General features: G+C 39.4%; 1 protein-coding gene across 1 annotated transcript; it reads left to right on the top strand.

Annotated features, from left to right (window-relative positions):
* The first annotated feature begins 4,949 nt into the window (after positions 1 to 4,949).
* Positions 4,950 to 15,256, top strand: ears2 (glutamyl-tRNA synthetase 2, mitochondrial). Its single transcript, XM_084931930.1, has 10 exons — positions 4,950 to 5,382; positions 7,864 to 8,019; positions 8,884 to 9,073; positions 9,473 to 9,623; positions 9,914 to 10,235; positions 10,319 to 10,427; positions 11,319 to 11,472; positions 11,749 to 11,879; positions 11,965 to 12,100; positions 14,593 to 15,256. Exons 1-10 carry the CDS (start codon positions 5,199 to 5,201, stop codon positions 14,689 to 14,691), a joined length of 1,632 nt encoding a protein of 543 aa, XP_084788056.1. The 5' UTR covers positions 4,950 to 5,198; the 3' UTR covers positions 14,692 to 15,256.
* Positions 15,257 to 15,556: the final 300 nt, after the last annotated feature.

The raw sequence follows: 15,556 nt of genomic DNA, 5'->3' as shown, positions 1-15,556 counted from the left end.
CTTGGTCCTTGTCTATCGCTCGCTGAAAACAGGAAGCTAAACTAGGATCAGTTTTTTGCAACTCTATTATATTGCCAGGAATTTGAAGTCCTAAAGGCAAGTCTGGGTCAGTATGCATTTCTGGGTGTACTATAGTATGCTGGAACTTCTCCTGTCTCCTCTGTCTGCGACTTTTCCGAGGCTTCCCAGGTGCAACTTCCCATTCCTCATTAAAAAATGGCAAGGCACTGAAAACTTCTGAGGTTTCACTAGATTTTTGAGCTTGGGCTCTAGTAACAGCCACATTGCATTGATGATTCTGGTCTGACTCCAACAAATCAAAAAGCACTGGAAAATCTCGTCCCAGAATAGCTGAATAAGGCAGGTTATCAACCACCCCAACATTTAAAAGGTAAGTCTGTCCATTCACTTTAATGTACATGTCAGCTGTTGAGTACATCTTCTCATCTCCATGCACACAACAAATGGGGATGGTGTCACTAACACGGACAATATTGGGGGGCACAAAATCTCTGTGTATCAGTGTACGAGAACTGCCAGAATCAAGCAAAGCTCTTAAAGTTGTTCCATTAGCTTCAATTTTTATCATTTTAACAGTCTGGTCACACTGGAGCCCATGTTCAGCATGTGAACGTGGCATGAAACACATTTGAACCATCTTAGCTGAGGTTTTTGGGCACATTGGCTTTGTGTGGCCCTCTAACCCACAGAGGTAACAAAAGATCTTTTTTGAATTTTTTAATAGTCTGCCAGCAAACTGGTTCTCACCCACAGGAGTTTTATCTGCTGACAATGGCTTTTGATGATACATCTGGGCTGATTTGGGGCCTTCCTTTTGCATTTTATTTGCATTACAGGTCCAAGGTTGCCCTTTCCTCCTGGCAGCTACAAACACTTCTGCCAGCTCAGCTGCCTTCACTGCAGAAGACGGATTGTGCTCTCGAATCCAAAGCTGTAGCTCAGGGGACAACATTCTCAAATATTGTTCAAGGATGATTATTTCACCAATTTCTTGGTTCGTTTTACCTTTTGGCTGAATCCATTTCCCATACAGATCTTTAAGTCGAGCATACAACTCCTTAGGGTTCTCATCAAGCCTGACTTCCAGTGAACGGAATCGCTGCCTGTAGGTCTCAGGGTTAACATCATACTTGGACAAAATTGCAGCTTTAACTTTGTCATAGCTGAGAGAGTCATCAATATCCATATGAACGTATGCCCCTCTTGCCTTGCCCGTTAGCAGTGGTATTAATCGAAAAACCCAGTCTGTTTTTTCCCAACGATATGCTAAGGCAATGCGTTCAAATGTAGTCAAAAAATGCTCAATATCATCACTATCAGTCAACTTTTCCAGTCTGGGTTCATGCAATGAAAACTGACCTGATAATGACTGACTGGATTCAGCTTGAGCTTGAGGAGAACTAGAAATGTGAGGTAGCTCCCTTGACTCTGGTGACTCTGTGGTAGGTAATGGTAGCTCTGGTACTTGTGATGTCCGGGACTGCACCTCTAACTGTAAAAGCTGAAATTGATGTTGCAATGCTTTGAATTTTTGTTCTTGTCGTGCAGTTACCTCTTCTTGCCTTGCTTCCCGAGCCTCCTGTTGACCCATATGAGCTTGCAATATTGACATCAGATCTGACAGAGATGGCTCCCTTTCTTCAACCTCAGTGCTCTCCACCATTTCAGAGACTCCAATTTCCTCCTCAGCATCAGCTTCCTTCTGAACAGTTACTCCTTTCTTCTTTTCCACCTTTCCTCCCCGATGCATTTTCCTTTTTTTCTGGGGGTGAAAAAACCTCAAAGAAAAAAAAACTGTGTCCTCAACTGGCAGATCCCACTGCTGCCACCAATTGTGAGGGACCAAGCAGCCAAAGCAAAGAGGACACAGGCAAAAAAAATATCTTCAAAAAGGGTTTTCTTTATTTTAACCCTCAAAAAGTCCAAAATTAACAAAATTCAAAAACATACTTAGCAGGCCCATAAAAGAGGTCAACTAAATATAACTCTACAAAAAAGAATTTCCAGAAACTTAAACAAAACAAAGTGAGACACAACTTAACTCACAAACTGACCTAATTACAAAGACACATGAGGGTAGCTTTTATAATGATTTGGCCAAACCACTTGAACACAATAGGGGGGGAAAACAAAAACACACACTAATATTAACTAAGCACAGAATAACCTAACTAAACCTAAAACACCCCTGCTCCTGGTAAGCCCATGGTTAGTCCTGCTGAGCAGGCATTTTGTTCCCAGAGTCCTCAGCCACGCCTTTTGCCCAGACAGGAAACAGCCACCGCCCAAACCCAGGTAACTCAAAGAAAGAGAAACATAATTAATATAACAAAACATTTTAGAAAAACCACACAATGTTACTATGTGCGCGCCTCATAATACCAGTGTTAGGTTTAACCAAATGATTAATGAAGAAAACTGCAAAGCAAATTAATAAAGTAAAAAATGGACTAATTTACCCCAGTGTGGCTGATGCCATCACACTCAGCACCAGGAACTTCAGCTGCTCCACCTACCAGACTGTGTATGTCTCTTACTGTCTGCCCAAAGTGGATGTACACATTGTTTATGCACCCGTTCCTGTCTTCGACAAGAGTTGCTGGTAAAGTGTCTTATATAAACAACTGTGACTTACTCTAAACTAGAATTGACTGTCAGTGTGAAACCTGTTATGTTGCACAATCCTCTGAGGTTAACATTGAATCACTTTTTGCTAGTTTTGGTCAAAACTGCGAGCAGTTTCCTGTTGTAATTTAACCTAATTTGGTCCTAAATTTTGATGCTGCTGCTGCAGGTCCAACATCTGCATCTCAAAGTGCATCCATCCATGAATCATGACATTTGGTTGTGAGTACACAGGTTAACCGTGAGATGTGGGATTGTGCGTCTCTTAGGTGTGACTAAGAGATCTGTTGTTGACCTACATCACCTGAGTGCTCCCTCGGCGTACGGCTTCATGATTACTCCCCAGCCGTTTCTCATCTGACTTACAGTGGTGTCCCCTGCTATCACTTTGTTTTGTTTGCTGGTTCACTTCCCAGTGTTCCCCGGCTCTCTGTACCCTTGAGTTTTTTGATTCATTTTTCATCTGCCAAGCTTCCCCTGTGGTCTCCAGCAAGGACTCAGAAACATTTGTATTTACCCCAATGTTTCCATATTCAGACCCATTATCAGTCTTGATGCTTGTTTTCTTTAAACATAAATTAACTGGTGTTTAGATGTTTTAGAAATGAAGATATTCCTCCTCAGAGAAGCAGAAGCGCTATTAAATAAACCATATTTCAAAATAATAATGATAATGGAATAGGCAGCAAACAACAAGGGTCCACGAACTCAAGAGAAATATTTATAAATATCACTGTTACGTCACAAAGAGTCACTTCAGGTTAAATGATTTCACTGTGTGCTCAGTGTGGTCACCACGAGCTGGAAGGAGAGCAAATAAAATTGTATTGCGAAAGTTTGGGCTCATGTGTATTTGCTGAATGAATTAACAAAAAGTTTAATTTACTATTATTATTATTATTATTATTATTATTATTATTATTATTATTATTATTATTATATTTCAGTATTTGTATATAACAATACTTATAACAATATAACAAACTGTATATAGGAAATGAGAGAAGGGTTTATTATATCAGCCACCCTTGAAGGTAATAGGATAGGGAGGACATGTGGCATATTTTCTAATTAATATAATGTTGCATGGAGCCTGTAAATATCTCTAAAGTTTTTTGTTGTTGTCTTTTTTAATCTTTTGCAAAGAAAAAAAAGTGTTGGCATATGACAGAGGTGTAAACATAAGGCTCTGGACTGCAACTTAAGAAAATACCAGCAAATAGAAAAATGTTGCAAAAACACACAAAACACAAAAAAAGACAATAATGTGGCAGCTGTGAAGAACTGCCCTCAGGCACGCTTAAAAGAACTGAGCATTTATCTGTGTTGTGGGGAAGAAAAAGATGCAGGTAATGTGTGTTTTAACTGCATGGTTCATTTAAAACTGTAAATACATGTTTGGTATTAACCTTTACTGTTAGTTCACTGTCCTATGACTGCTCCCTCACAATATTGTCTCACCCAAATCATGTCACAGTTATGTTTTGTGAGTTTTCTTTTTTTGTATGTGTGCTTTTGTGGTGTTTTATTTTCTCTTTCTGATGTATTTTATGTGCTTCTGCAACTTTTTAAGTTGCAGTGCATTTGACCTTTTAGAATCGCCCAGAAAACACTTCAATCTGACCCAGACGACAGCTTTGGAAAATGTAAAGGCGGGAATCAATTTTACACATTCACATATATTTTCATAATCTTTACAGCTTGTCCTGATAAAGGAATCCCTTACAGCCATTCATATTACACCAGAAGTAAAGTTATTCAGTAGATTTTATTAAATGACAGAAACGTTCCTGTTTTTTCATTATCTAATATAGATAGATTTTTGTTTTCATTTTTATTTATTTATTTTTTATTATTATTTTCTAACAATACATCCACAGTAAAATAAATAAATGTGCAAATAAAGTAGGACATTTTCTGGGGATTAACAAAAATGACGACAATGACCTACCAGAACTTTTTCTCTGATTTTACGTGTTTATTTCATACAATTTAATTGTGCTGACAGAATTATTTTATTTATTTATTTTATTCATTACATCGGGCCAAGTTAATATTAAAGTACCATGTAAAATGAGTCTGACATCAGTAGAATAAGACAACCAAACAACCTGGATGCACGAGATAAAATAAATATTATCTCAAGTATAAAAGCTACCGGCTCTTATTTCGTTTGGCATCCAAATGAAACGATACTGAATTATACACAGAGTCAGCTGTAGAGGGCAGTACTGCCACCAGGAAACCTAAAGGAAGAAGCGAGCGCTCCTCCGACAGGCGGCGGTAAGCAGGTTTACGTCTGAAGGATTCGTTTCCGGTTTAGTTTCGACGAAGAAGAACGTAGCCTACGTAATAAACACGGTTTAGCATTTGCACATGTGAGGACAAACTTTGTCTTTTTGCTACTGTTGTTAGTGTGTTGCTGTTTTGGTGCTTACTGCGGTTTTAGCAACACTCGTGGCTAACTGTGCCTAACCGCGGCCGGGTCAGCGCGCGAGGGAGAGCGTGAAAAACCCCGGAGGATGCTGCTCGTGTCCTCGTGACCTGTCATCATGTCGCGGTGGTTTAAAACTTGTACGCGGTCTTTTCTGCACAGTTTGGAGGTCCGCAGGGGGTTTCGCTGCCTCACGCCGGACGGAAACAGACGGACGGAGCTCCAGCTGCGTGCAGCAGGCGACAGGTGCTGCTCAACTGTGCAGGGGGAGGTGAGGGTCAGGTTTGCCCCCAGTCCCACAGGTAAGGTCCTTCGGTATCCTGCACGACCTGGCTGTAAACATGTGTTGCACTCATGTGTCACGGTAAATTTATTTGAAAGAATTATGGAGAAAAAAACTGTCAACAGCCCCCAAAATCCTTTTAGATGGATATTTTTATGCTTCAGTTTTGTTCGTCTAACTTGTGGTCTGATTGCACCCATGGCTGTTTTTTGATACTTTCTTTTTATTGGTTTCTTTAAACATTATACAGGGAGATAGAGTGTAACAACAAAACAGAACATAAAAATAAAAAATAATAAAATAAATAATAATAATTTTAAAAAAAGAACGTGTTGGGTCACCATGTTTCTACAATTTGATCGTTTCTCATTATCAATGTGATGGTCTTTATCCTGTCGAGTTTATGTAATCAGTCCATTTCTCCCCCTTTTCAATGGTATTGATCTTACTGAGTCCTTATTTTGTAAGTCAGTTGTTCCATAATTTGTATTTCGTCTATAATATTGATCCATTCATCCTGCGATGGTGGGTCTATCTTGTACCATTTCCTTGTGATTGCCTTTTTACCGGCTGCAAGCATTATTTTCAATATGTTTCTATCTTCTTTCAACACATTTCCCGTAATGACACCAAGATATAATAATGTACAAGACTTAGATACAGCATAACCCAGAATTTTACCTATAACTAAATGAACATCTTCCCAAAATTTTGCGATCTTGGGACAGAACCAGAACACATGAAAGTGTGAAGGAAGTGTGTTTGTTCCTAATTTTGGGTGTTATAAAAAATCTAATTACATTTGTCCAGCAATGCAGTCTCCAGACACGTGATGATGATGTTGTTGCCTGCTGTGTTTTCCAAATTTGTGACTATTCCTCATCAGATATGTTCACTCCCAACTCTTTGTGCCACAGTTTTACATACATTGTTGTACACCATCTTGCCTCCATTATATGCTCGTAAATTGTAGAGATTATTCTAATTTTTTTTGCATTGTAGGCTTCAGTTATGGTTTTGATTATTGAATTTTTATCCAGATTTACACTACGTTTTACTTCTTTATTTAAAAAGTCCCTAATATGCAAATATCTATCGTGATCTTGATTGCTTAGATCATATTTTGTTTAATCTCCTGGAAGTTCATAAAATTCCCATCTTTAATTAGTGTACATATTGCTGTTAATCCATTAGGAATCCACTGTTTAAATCTTTGGTTCATAGAACCAATAGAACCCTTATCATAAGCTGTCCATCGAAGCAGTCTGAGCTCTTTTTCCAGTTTGTATTTTCGTACCAGATTAAACCATATTTTTAACGTAAACTGAGTGACTTAATTCAGCTGTTTAATTACACTCATTGCTTCTTCTGTCTCCCATAAGGCTTTGCATTTCTCTTCGTTGTACTGATTTTTCTAAATTCTTCCATTTGGCTTCATAATCATTGTCACACCAACAAAATATATACCTGATTTGTGCAGCATGAAAGTATGCCTAAAGGTTTGGGAGTGCCAAACCCTCCTCATCCTTTCTTATCTGTAGTGTTTCGAATTTGATTCTCGGTCTGTGACCGTTCCATATAAACTTGGAAAGGATTTTGTCCCATAATCTGAATTGTTTTTCATGTATGTCAATAGGCAGTGACTGAAAGAGGTAGAGAAGTCTGCTGTTTTTAGTTTTAGTGTTGATCTAGATTTGTGTATATATACATCATTTTAGAGTTAAATCTTAATCAACAATAGTCCTGGTTATAACTGCCAGATATTCAGTAGCTTTCGCATTTTTAATGTCAGGTTATTTAAAACATGCTGCAGCTATTCTTTTCAATAAAAACACAATTTTCTATTTACTAAATGCTACACATGGGATATATCAGTGATTACTGACATAAATAAAGGAGTATTCATTACAATTTATTTATATGATATGCAGTCTGAGTATTTTTCCATTTGTATACAGTGCTTGGTACTGTGGAGGACAAAAATATGTATATATGAATGTAATTTTCCACTTAAACTGACTTCAGTATTTTTATTTATTTCCATGTGTTAAAAAAATGTGGGTTGACAGTGACTCTGGCAAAAATGACTCGTGTGTGTGTGTGTGTGTGTGTGTGTGTGTGTGTGTGGGAAGTGACTAGACAAAGCAATAATAGGCAATAATAAATGTTACATGGTGTTTGCTGGCATTCGTGCAAAGAAGCATGAATATGGTGCAGCGTAAGCCTTTGTGTTTTTTGCTTCAGCTTATGTCAGATAGTTTTGTTCAGCACAAAGTGTGAGTGCAGCTGCAAGTTTTATCTGATGTAAGTCACAAGATTGATAACGATTAGGGTTTTTCTTGTGAAAGAGAGTAGTTTCACATGTAACATTAATGATGCATTTTCTGGTTCATTTTTAGTGTTCTGGTGCTGTGTGTGTGCTGGCTCGCTCTCTCTTACACACACACAACCTTCAAAACTGCAATCGGATGCTGTAACCATTTAATGCTTTGTTCTGCAGGCTTCCTACACCTCGGCGGACTTCGAACTGCTCTCTACAATTACATATTTGCAAAGAAGTATGGAGGTGTATTCATCCTGCGGCTGGAAGACACGGATCAGAGCAGACTGGTACCAGGAGCAGCAGAGTCCATAGAGGACATGTTAGAGTGGGCTGGTAAGAGACACTAGTCCAGAAGGATTGACTCTGTAATACGTAGCTCTTTGTACACAATCATGACCACTTCATTTTTTTTCATCTAATGTGGCTCCCAAGTGAAGAATCTACTTACATCAGTACATAGAAAATGAACCTAACATAACAACATAAGAAATAAGTAAACATTTCCTTTTATTTCTCAGTCTGTACATATATCGAACATTTATATAATACGAGATATCTCTAAGATGTCTCTTGAAAAAAACAAAGTCTGACACAAATATGGGCCGTGGTTCTCCATTTCTTTGTTTTTCAAAGTTTGTTAAAAGTTGTCTTTAGATCTGCTTTTTGGGTTCGGCTCAGTGAAAAGCACACTGTGCTTTCTTGAGTGTTTTATTAATATGAGGTAATGGCTAACACAGAAGGAGGGATCAGTTGATCTGATGCTTACACAGAAACTACTGGCTGAATTTTGAATATTGTTGAAAAACGTAAGCGCATTAAACAGTTCTTACAGAACTGCTAACTGCGTTCTGTTTAAAACTGTGTTGAAAATTGTGTCTTTCCTCAGGGGTTGATCTGCTGAATAACACTGGGTAAATGGATCAATGCAATCACTGCATTAAATCCTAATAGAGTCGATCCCCATCTATTCGCAGTTCATGGATTTTATTCCAGATTATTCGCTGATTTATTGCATGATACGGAAATTACAAACACAAAGATCCCGGGAAAATTAAAATAGGCAGTTCTAAGCGTTTTTAGAGGGGGTCTCAAGGTTTTAGGGCAGGTGTGGTCCCTAACCCCCACAAATACCGGGGATTGACTTTAAAAGCATTTGGCTAAGTTGTTGCTACCATCTAAGATGAATTTTTCACACAGGTATACCTCCAGATGAAAGTCCACGTCGAGGTGGCCCGACAGGTCCATACCTGCAGTCTCAGAGACTCGACCTCTACAATCAGACAGCCCGGCAGCTTGTTGACAGTGATCACGCTTACTATTGTTTCTGCAGCTCTCAGAGACTGGAGCTGCTCAAAAAAGAGGCATTAAGGTCGGGGCAGACTCCAAGGTAATTCAGAACCCAAATCAGTAAAAAAATTTATATTACCCACATTTTTTTTAATGTATCATCTTCAAACTTCAGACAATACACTTCACAGCAATATACTAGGCCATGGGGGACCTGAGTAACATGTTGGCTAAGGATTTCACCTTGACCTTCATCGTTAGTGCCAAGGTCAAAGTTGGCCCTGAAAAAATTCAAGAAACATATTGAGATATGAAAGGGTCTGGAGAAAACTGACAGCAAACCTTTTATTTTTTCAATAAGACGCGCTACGACGACACAATGACACCATAAAGTTTCACGCAATCAAACACTGCATGAATATATCTTAATATAATAGAGAGTTGCGCTCTCTGAGTGCTTTTGTTTGTCAAGGTTCTGACAGTGTTTGCATCTCTCCAGGTATGACAACAGGTGTCGTCACCTGCGGGCCGACCAGGTCCAGGAGAAGCTGGCTCAGGGAGCCTCATATGTGATCAGGTTTCGTCTGGAAGAGGGCGTTGAGCCTTTTCAGGATCTGATCTTTGGATGGAATCGGCATGAGGTTGCACAGGTTGGGCTTTTCACTGGGCTTCATGCTAAACGTGTAACCATGTCTAATGAAGCTAACGTTTTTGTTGTTTTTTTAATGTTTGACTATAAATATTCTTGCTTGATTGAAATAAATTTAAAATTTCTTGAGGTTCAGATTGTAACTGTGCTTTTAAAACAAGCGTAGTCCATATAATGAGCTGTTAACAGTGGTACTTGAATGCAAAACCCTGCCTTTAGTTTTCAGTCTATCTGCCAGATTTCTTCTGGCTCCTCTCGTTTTTAAACACATCCTCTGTCATTTTCTTTTAGGTGGAAGGGGATCCCGTGGTGATAAAAGCAGACGGTTTCCCCACCTATCACCTCGCCAACATTGTAGATGATCATTACATGAAGGTCAGCCATGTCCTGCGGGGTTCAGAGTGGCTGATCTCCACCTCCAAACATCTCCTCATGTACCGGGCTCTTGGATGGCAGCCGCCCACGTTCGGACATCTGCCGCTGCTGATGAACAAAGACGGCAGTAAACTGTCAAAGAGGCAGGGGGACATATTCATCGAAACATTCAAGAGAGACGGAGTCCTGCCAGAGGCTCTGTTGGATACAACAACCAACTGTGGGTCTGGATTCAACAGTGAGTGATGGGGGACTCTGCAAAACTGTGACTATAAACAGTGATCATTATATCAAAGTCCAGGGTCTTGTGTTTCCATATAGCTAATCGAATGGGGAGGAGGATAGATGAACTGATTTCTGAGTTTAACCCTTCAAAGATCACGACTCACTCTGCTTTGTTAGACCTCGAGAAGCTGCCAGAGTTCAACAGGTGAGTCAGAACTTCACTTTAAGTTTATATGTCCTGGTTTTATTGCCTAGGTTCTGTTTATTTAGGCCTTATTTCATTTTTAAAGCAAAAGAGGAAAGATGCATTATGTCTGTTCATTCTTCAGTCTGTTGAAGTGATCGTGTTCTATCATGCAGACGTGAGTCACTCTTACTTTCACATGATAATGACTGAATGAGCCACAGAACTATGTACTCAGTACACTGAGAGTGCATCAGTGCAGATTTTTCATACTTGCCAAGTTCTTGATCTTTGATAATTAAAGATGCCGCATCCTGGACTGGTTCTTATACAGCTGTTTTTATATTTTTACTGCAGTGAACATGAGCATTTTCATGAAGACCGGCTTGGAGGCTTCAGTACTGTTGTTTGGCCAGTGTGAGACCATGAGACACAGACTGAAAGGAGTCGTCTAAAACCCAGTGCTTTTTTTTTTCTTTTCATTTTATTGCCAACAAATGTCCCAACAAAAAACTTTTGCCTTTAATGAGCAATTCAAGATACAGAACAGCCTAATTCAGACTTCCTCTGGTGATGCATAAATGTTTCCAACTGCATTTTAACGCAATGTTGATTTCTTTCTACTGGAATTCATTCCTGCTGATTGCTTTAGTTTAAGCTGTCTAGAGTTTGAAATGTCTGAATCGAGCGCATCACAGTGAAGCTCAATTGATCTTTGCTTAACTCAAGAACAGCAAAACATTAAGTTTAAGTAATCATTCCCCAAAATGTCACCTTGTTGTTAAGAGTAATCCAAAGTGTCTGTTTTTATGTGGATCATGAGGAAGTCTTATTAAAAAGAAGAGATGAAAAGGAATATATAAATACATGTTCGTTTTACGAGGTAAATGAAACTCTCTGTGATTATGACAGACTTCACCTGCAGCAGCGAATTGAAGATGAGCAGCAGTGTGATTTGCTGATACAAGATCTGCGGGAGGAAATCTATCAGGCCTACGCAGAACAGATCCAGGATAAGGATGTGCTGCACGAGGATTACATCAGGCGGGTTCTGCGTCTCCGTAAGGTAACCATGACTTTACTCTGGTTTAACTCTCTGTTTTCCTCTGCTAATTAAAAGGTTCTTGGCCTTTTTAGTGAAGATTTAAATTATATAGACCTTATAGTGACTGTAGTGTGTGTGTATTCCTATCATTTGATTTCTGGTATGTTGAGGATATGAAACCAGCTGTTGTCAGTTGTTGATCTGTAGTTAAATACTGTCCTACACTGGTGTGGCTTCTAGTGTGATGTCCCAACAGTGTGCACTATTATGGAAACAATCTTCTTCTCTCTTTAACAGGGCCACATATCCTTCCTGAAGGAGCTTGTAAGCCCTACTTACTCTTACTTGTGGGTGCGTCCTTCCTTTTCCAGCCAGGAGGTGGCATCACTCACTGGAGAGGGCCAGCACATTGCTTCATTAGTGCTGAAGTGTGTACAGCCTGTTTCATTCATCTTTCATCTTACAGTTTCAGTCTCTCAATGTGATTTTAAACAATTGAATTTGTGCTTTTAGGCTGATAGAAGAGCGAAGCGAGGAGCTTTCGGTGGATCGACTCGGTAAAGACTTGAAAGCTGCGGCTAAGCAGGCTAAAGCCACCAAGTACAGGGAGGTGATGAAGCTGTTACGTCTGGTTCTCAGCGGTCAGCAGGTACCCAGCCTCGTCCTGTAGAGTGTTTTCATGGCAGCAGAGTGCGAACTCTGTTTTTCATCTTATACACTACCTGCATATGTGGTTGCAAAGCAAAAACAAATATATACACTGCTTAAAATCTAAAGGAACACTTTTTAATCAGAGTACAAGATCAAGTCAGTTCTTCTTCTTCTTAAGCAGCAGTGGGGGTTTTAATCAGTTTCAGCTGCTTTGGTGTTAATGAAGCTAACAACAGGTGCACTAGAGAGGCAACAATGAGACAAGCTTCAAAACGGGAACGGTTTTACAGGTGGAGGACACTGACATCTTTCCCTCCTCATCTTTTCTGGCTTCTTTTTGACTAGTTTTGCATTTGGCTGGGGTCAGTGTCACTTCTAATACCATATCTTCTAATATCTGAGCTATAAAATGACCTCCAGCAGGCCACTGGTGTGAATGTCTCGAACCAAACAATCACAAACTGACTTCTTGAGGGTGGCTGAGGGCCCACCATCTTTTAGTGAGCCCTGTTCTCACTGCCGAGCACTGTAAAGCATGTTTGGCATTTACCATAGAGTACTAGAACTGGCGGGTTCACCACTGGCACCCCGTGCTTTTAATAGATGAGAGCAGGTTCAACCTGAGCATTGGACAGACGTGAAAGGGTCTGGGGATGCCGTGGAGGAAATTATGCTGCCTGTAACATCGTTCAGCATGACTGGTTTGGTGGTGGGTCAGTGATGGTCTGGTGAGGCATATCCATAGAGGGACACACACACCTCTATAGGCTAAGCAACAGCACCCCTTCCATTAAGTATCGGGATGAAATCCTTGGACCAACTCAGACCCTACGCTGGCCTCATGTAGTGAATGTATGTAGGCAGTTTCTGGAGGATAAAGGAATGGATACCACTGGTCTCCACATTCACCTGAAGTAAATCCAACAGAGCACCTCTGGGACATTATGTTTGGCTCCAGTCTGAGCTACCAGACTGTCCAGGAGCTCAAATGTGAACCAGGTCCAGATCTGGGAGGAGATCGCCATGAGGATATCAACTTCAATCTTTAGGAGCGTCCGCCAACATTGTCAGCCATGCATACAAGCACGTGGGGGCCAAACAAACTACTGAGTGTCATTCTGAGTTGCTACAATGCAATTTAAGCAGAATGGAGTAGCCTGCTGCATTATTTTTTACACTTTGATTTCTTGTGTGTATTTGAATTCAATGATCTGTAAGGTGATAATTTTCATTTCCAACAAACAATGTGCCATCTTTCATTCCTAAAACGTTACCCAGTCTATAGTCATTATGTGTTTTCAAAGTGTTCCTTTTAATTTTTTAAGCAGTGTATAAATAAAGTCCTATCACCTTCTAAATGAGCTGCAGAAGTTTTATCAAATATCACTTGTTGCCATTTGAGTTGAACTCTGTCAGAACTGGAAACCACAAGTTTAAAAATGAGTCAGGTGTAGGGGTAATGTGCTCTGCAGCTTGTCTGAAAAAGAACACACGGAAATGTGCAAAATCTGTGAAGTAAAGCTAGTTCTGAATTACTATAGTGCTCGTCTTTTCTCAAACTTGTCTCCCAATGGGTTCTAAAAAGTCAATAAGTATTTGTAGTAGTTAAAATAGAAGTCCACAAGTGTGGTTTCACTGCTGCTAGTTTTCACTCAAAAGTTATTAGTGGCTAAAGTCATACTTGAAGCAGAGGTGGTCATTAAATCAGTGGCGACAGTTCAACTCTGACCCCAACTACATTTAATTGATGTTTTGACCTTTTCTTGCAAAGTCATCCAGTTCCCATACTGATCACAAGACTTTGTTAATGGAAGTTCCTGCAATGATGTAATACTGTTTTTTTTTTTCCAGCGTCAGATACAGACTGCAGTCTTTAATGAAGAGTTGTAGATACAAGATTTCTGTTATAGCAGTTAAAAAAACAAACAAACATATTTTAAAAAAGCTTAATAATTTCATAATAAATATAACAATTATATGTTCTTACCTCCAAGAGCTTTTATTCTGCATGTGTCTTATTGTAGCTGATGGCCTGATTCTTCCTATCTGAAAGGTTTCATATAGATGCCCATATTTGGCAGAAGTAGACACACACACACACACACACACACACACACACACACACACATCATTTTTAAAGGTCACTTTCGTTTCTGTAGTCTCATTTCTAAAATTGTGTTTGTCAAACTGCAGATCAGCAGATTCAGTCATGTTTAGCTGCTGAAATCAGAAAAATACTCATAGCACGTGCCATATGTTCATTTCCTTATGTGAAATGACTCAACTGAACTCCACAATACCGTTTTTGAAAGGTGGCAGTAATGACAAATAGTCGTCTCCTTAGTCGCCACGTTGGCCCTGCTTACTTGGTGAGGGCAGGCATGAAGAAAGAGGAAGCTGTTTCTTGATTGTGTTTCACACAGGATGCTGGCTGGGTTGATTGTGTCAACTTTTCTGACCCCTGATCCTCTCTTCCCCTCTGACCTGCAGCAAGGTCCCAGTGTTGCTGAGATGATGGTGTCTCTGGGCTCTGCAGAGATCATCCATCGATTCCAGAAACTTCTGCTGCTTTCAAATGAAACAGATTAACGACCAAACTACCCGCCACTACATCACCTCACAGTCACCGCGCCTGAAGAAAACAGCTGCTGCTGGACTGGTTGGCCTGAATGTTGACAGTTGATCTCATACATGGTGATTCTGCCACCTTTAAAATAAACTGAATGCCGATTAATACTCGAAATATTAGAAAAAGGTGCTGAGAATTTTATGCACTCAGACTGTGTTATGCAGTAATGTGAGACCTTACACCTGTTACTGTGCTCACGCATGGATGGGAAGTACCTTGATATTTCCATGCAAATATCAAGGTACTTTACTGAAGAAATTTTAATGAACTGGTCCACAGATGTACAGTCACAAGTGTTACAACTTCAAGGGCAGATGTAAAAGATGAAGATGAAAATGTCAATAAATAAATATCCCAAAGACCGATAGATAAATATATTTAAATTTAATACAGAGTTTCTGCTCAGTTGTTCTCCTGGCAGTTAACAGCTTTTTGTTTTGAATGTGACATAATATATTATTTTATTATATTATTTTCTGTTTTATAAATGATGTAAGACTTGTGTAATTAAATCATTTAATTTAACTACTTTTCAAAATGTTTTTGTTTATGAAAGATGGCTTACAAAAATTCTAGGGTAAACATTTTGAAATCACATTCTGAAGTACTTCTACTTCCCTTTATTTTTATATTATTGAGTATTTATTTACTCCACCACACCAGTGTGATAACTGACATTTATGATGCTGTTATATAGAATAACAGGCAGTGAAATAATGCTTCTGCTTCTATAATCCTGTGACATCACAGGGTTGACTGATGTGTGAAGTACCGCCAGCTTAAACATTTTAAAGTGGAATCTTGTTGCAGAGTGACCTTTTGTTA

Source organism: Perissodus microlepis, chromosome 6 (genome assembly GCF_051167445.1).
Source record: "Perissodus microlepis isolate ML-2025 ecotype Zambia chromosome 6, ASM5116744v1, whole genome shotgun sequence".
Lineage (NCBI taxonomy): Eukaryota > Metazoa > Chordata > Actinopteri > Cichliformes > Cichlidae > Perissodus > Perissodus microlepis.
Note: the sequence above shows the minus strand (reverse complement) of the source record. Positions and strands in the feature narration are given on the sequence as shown.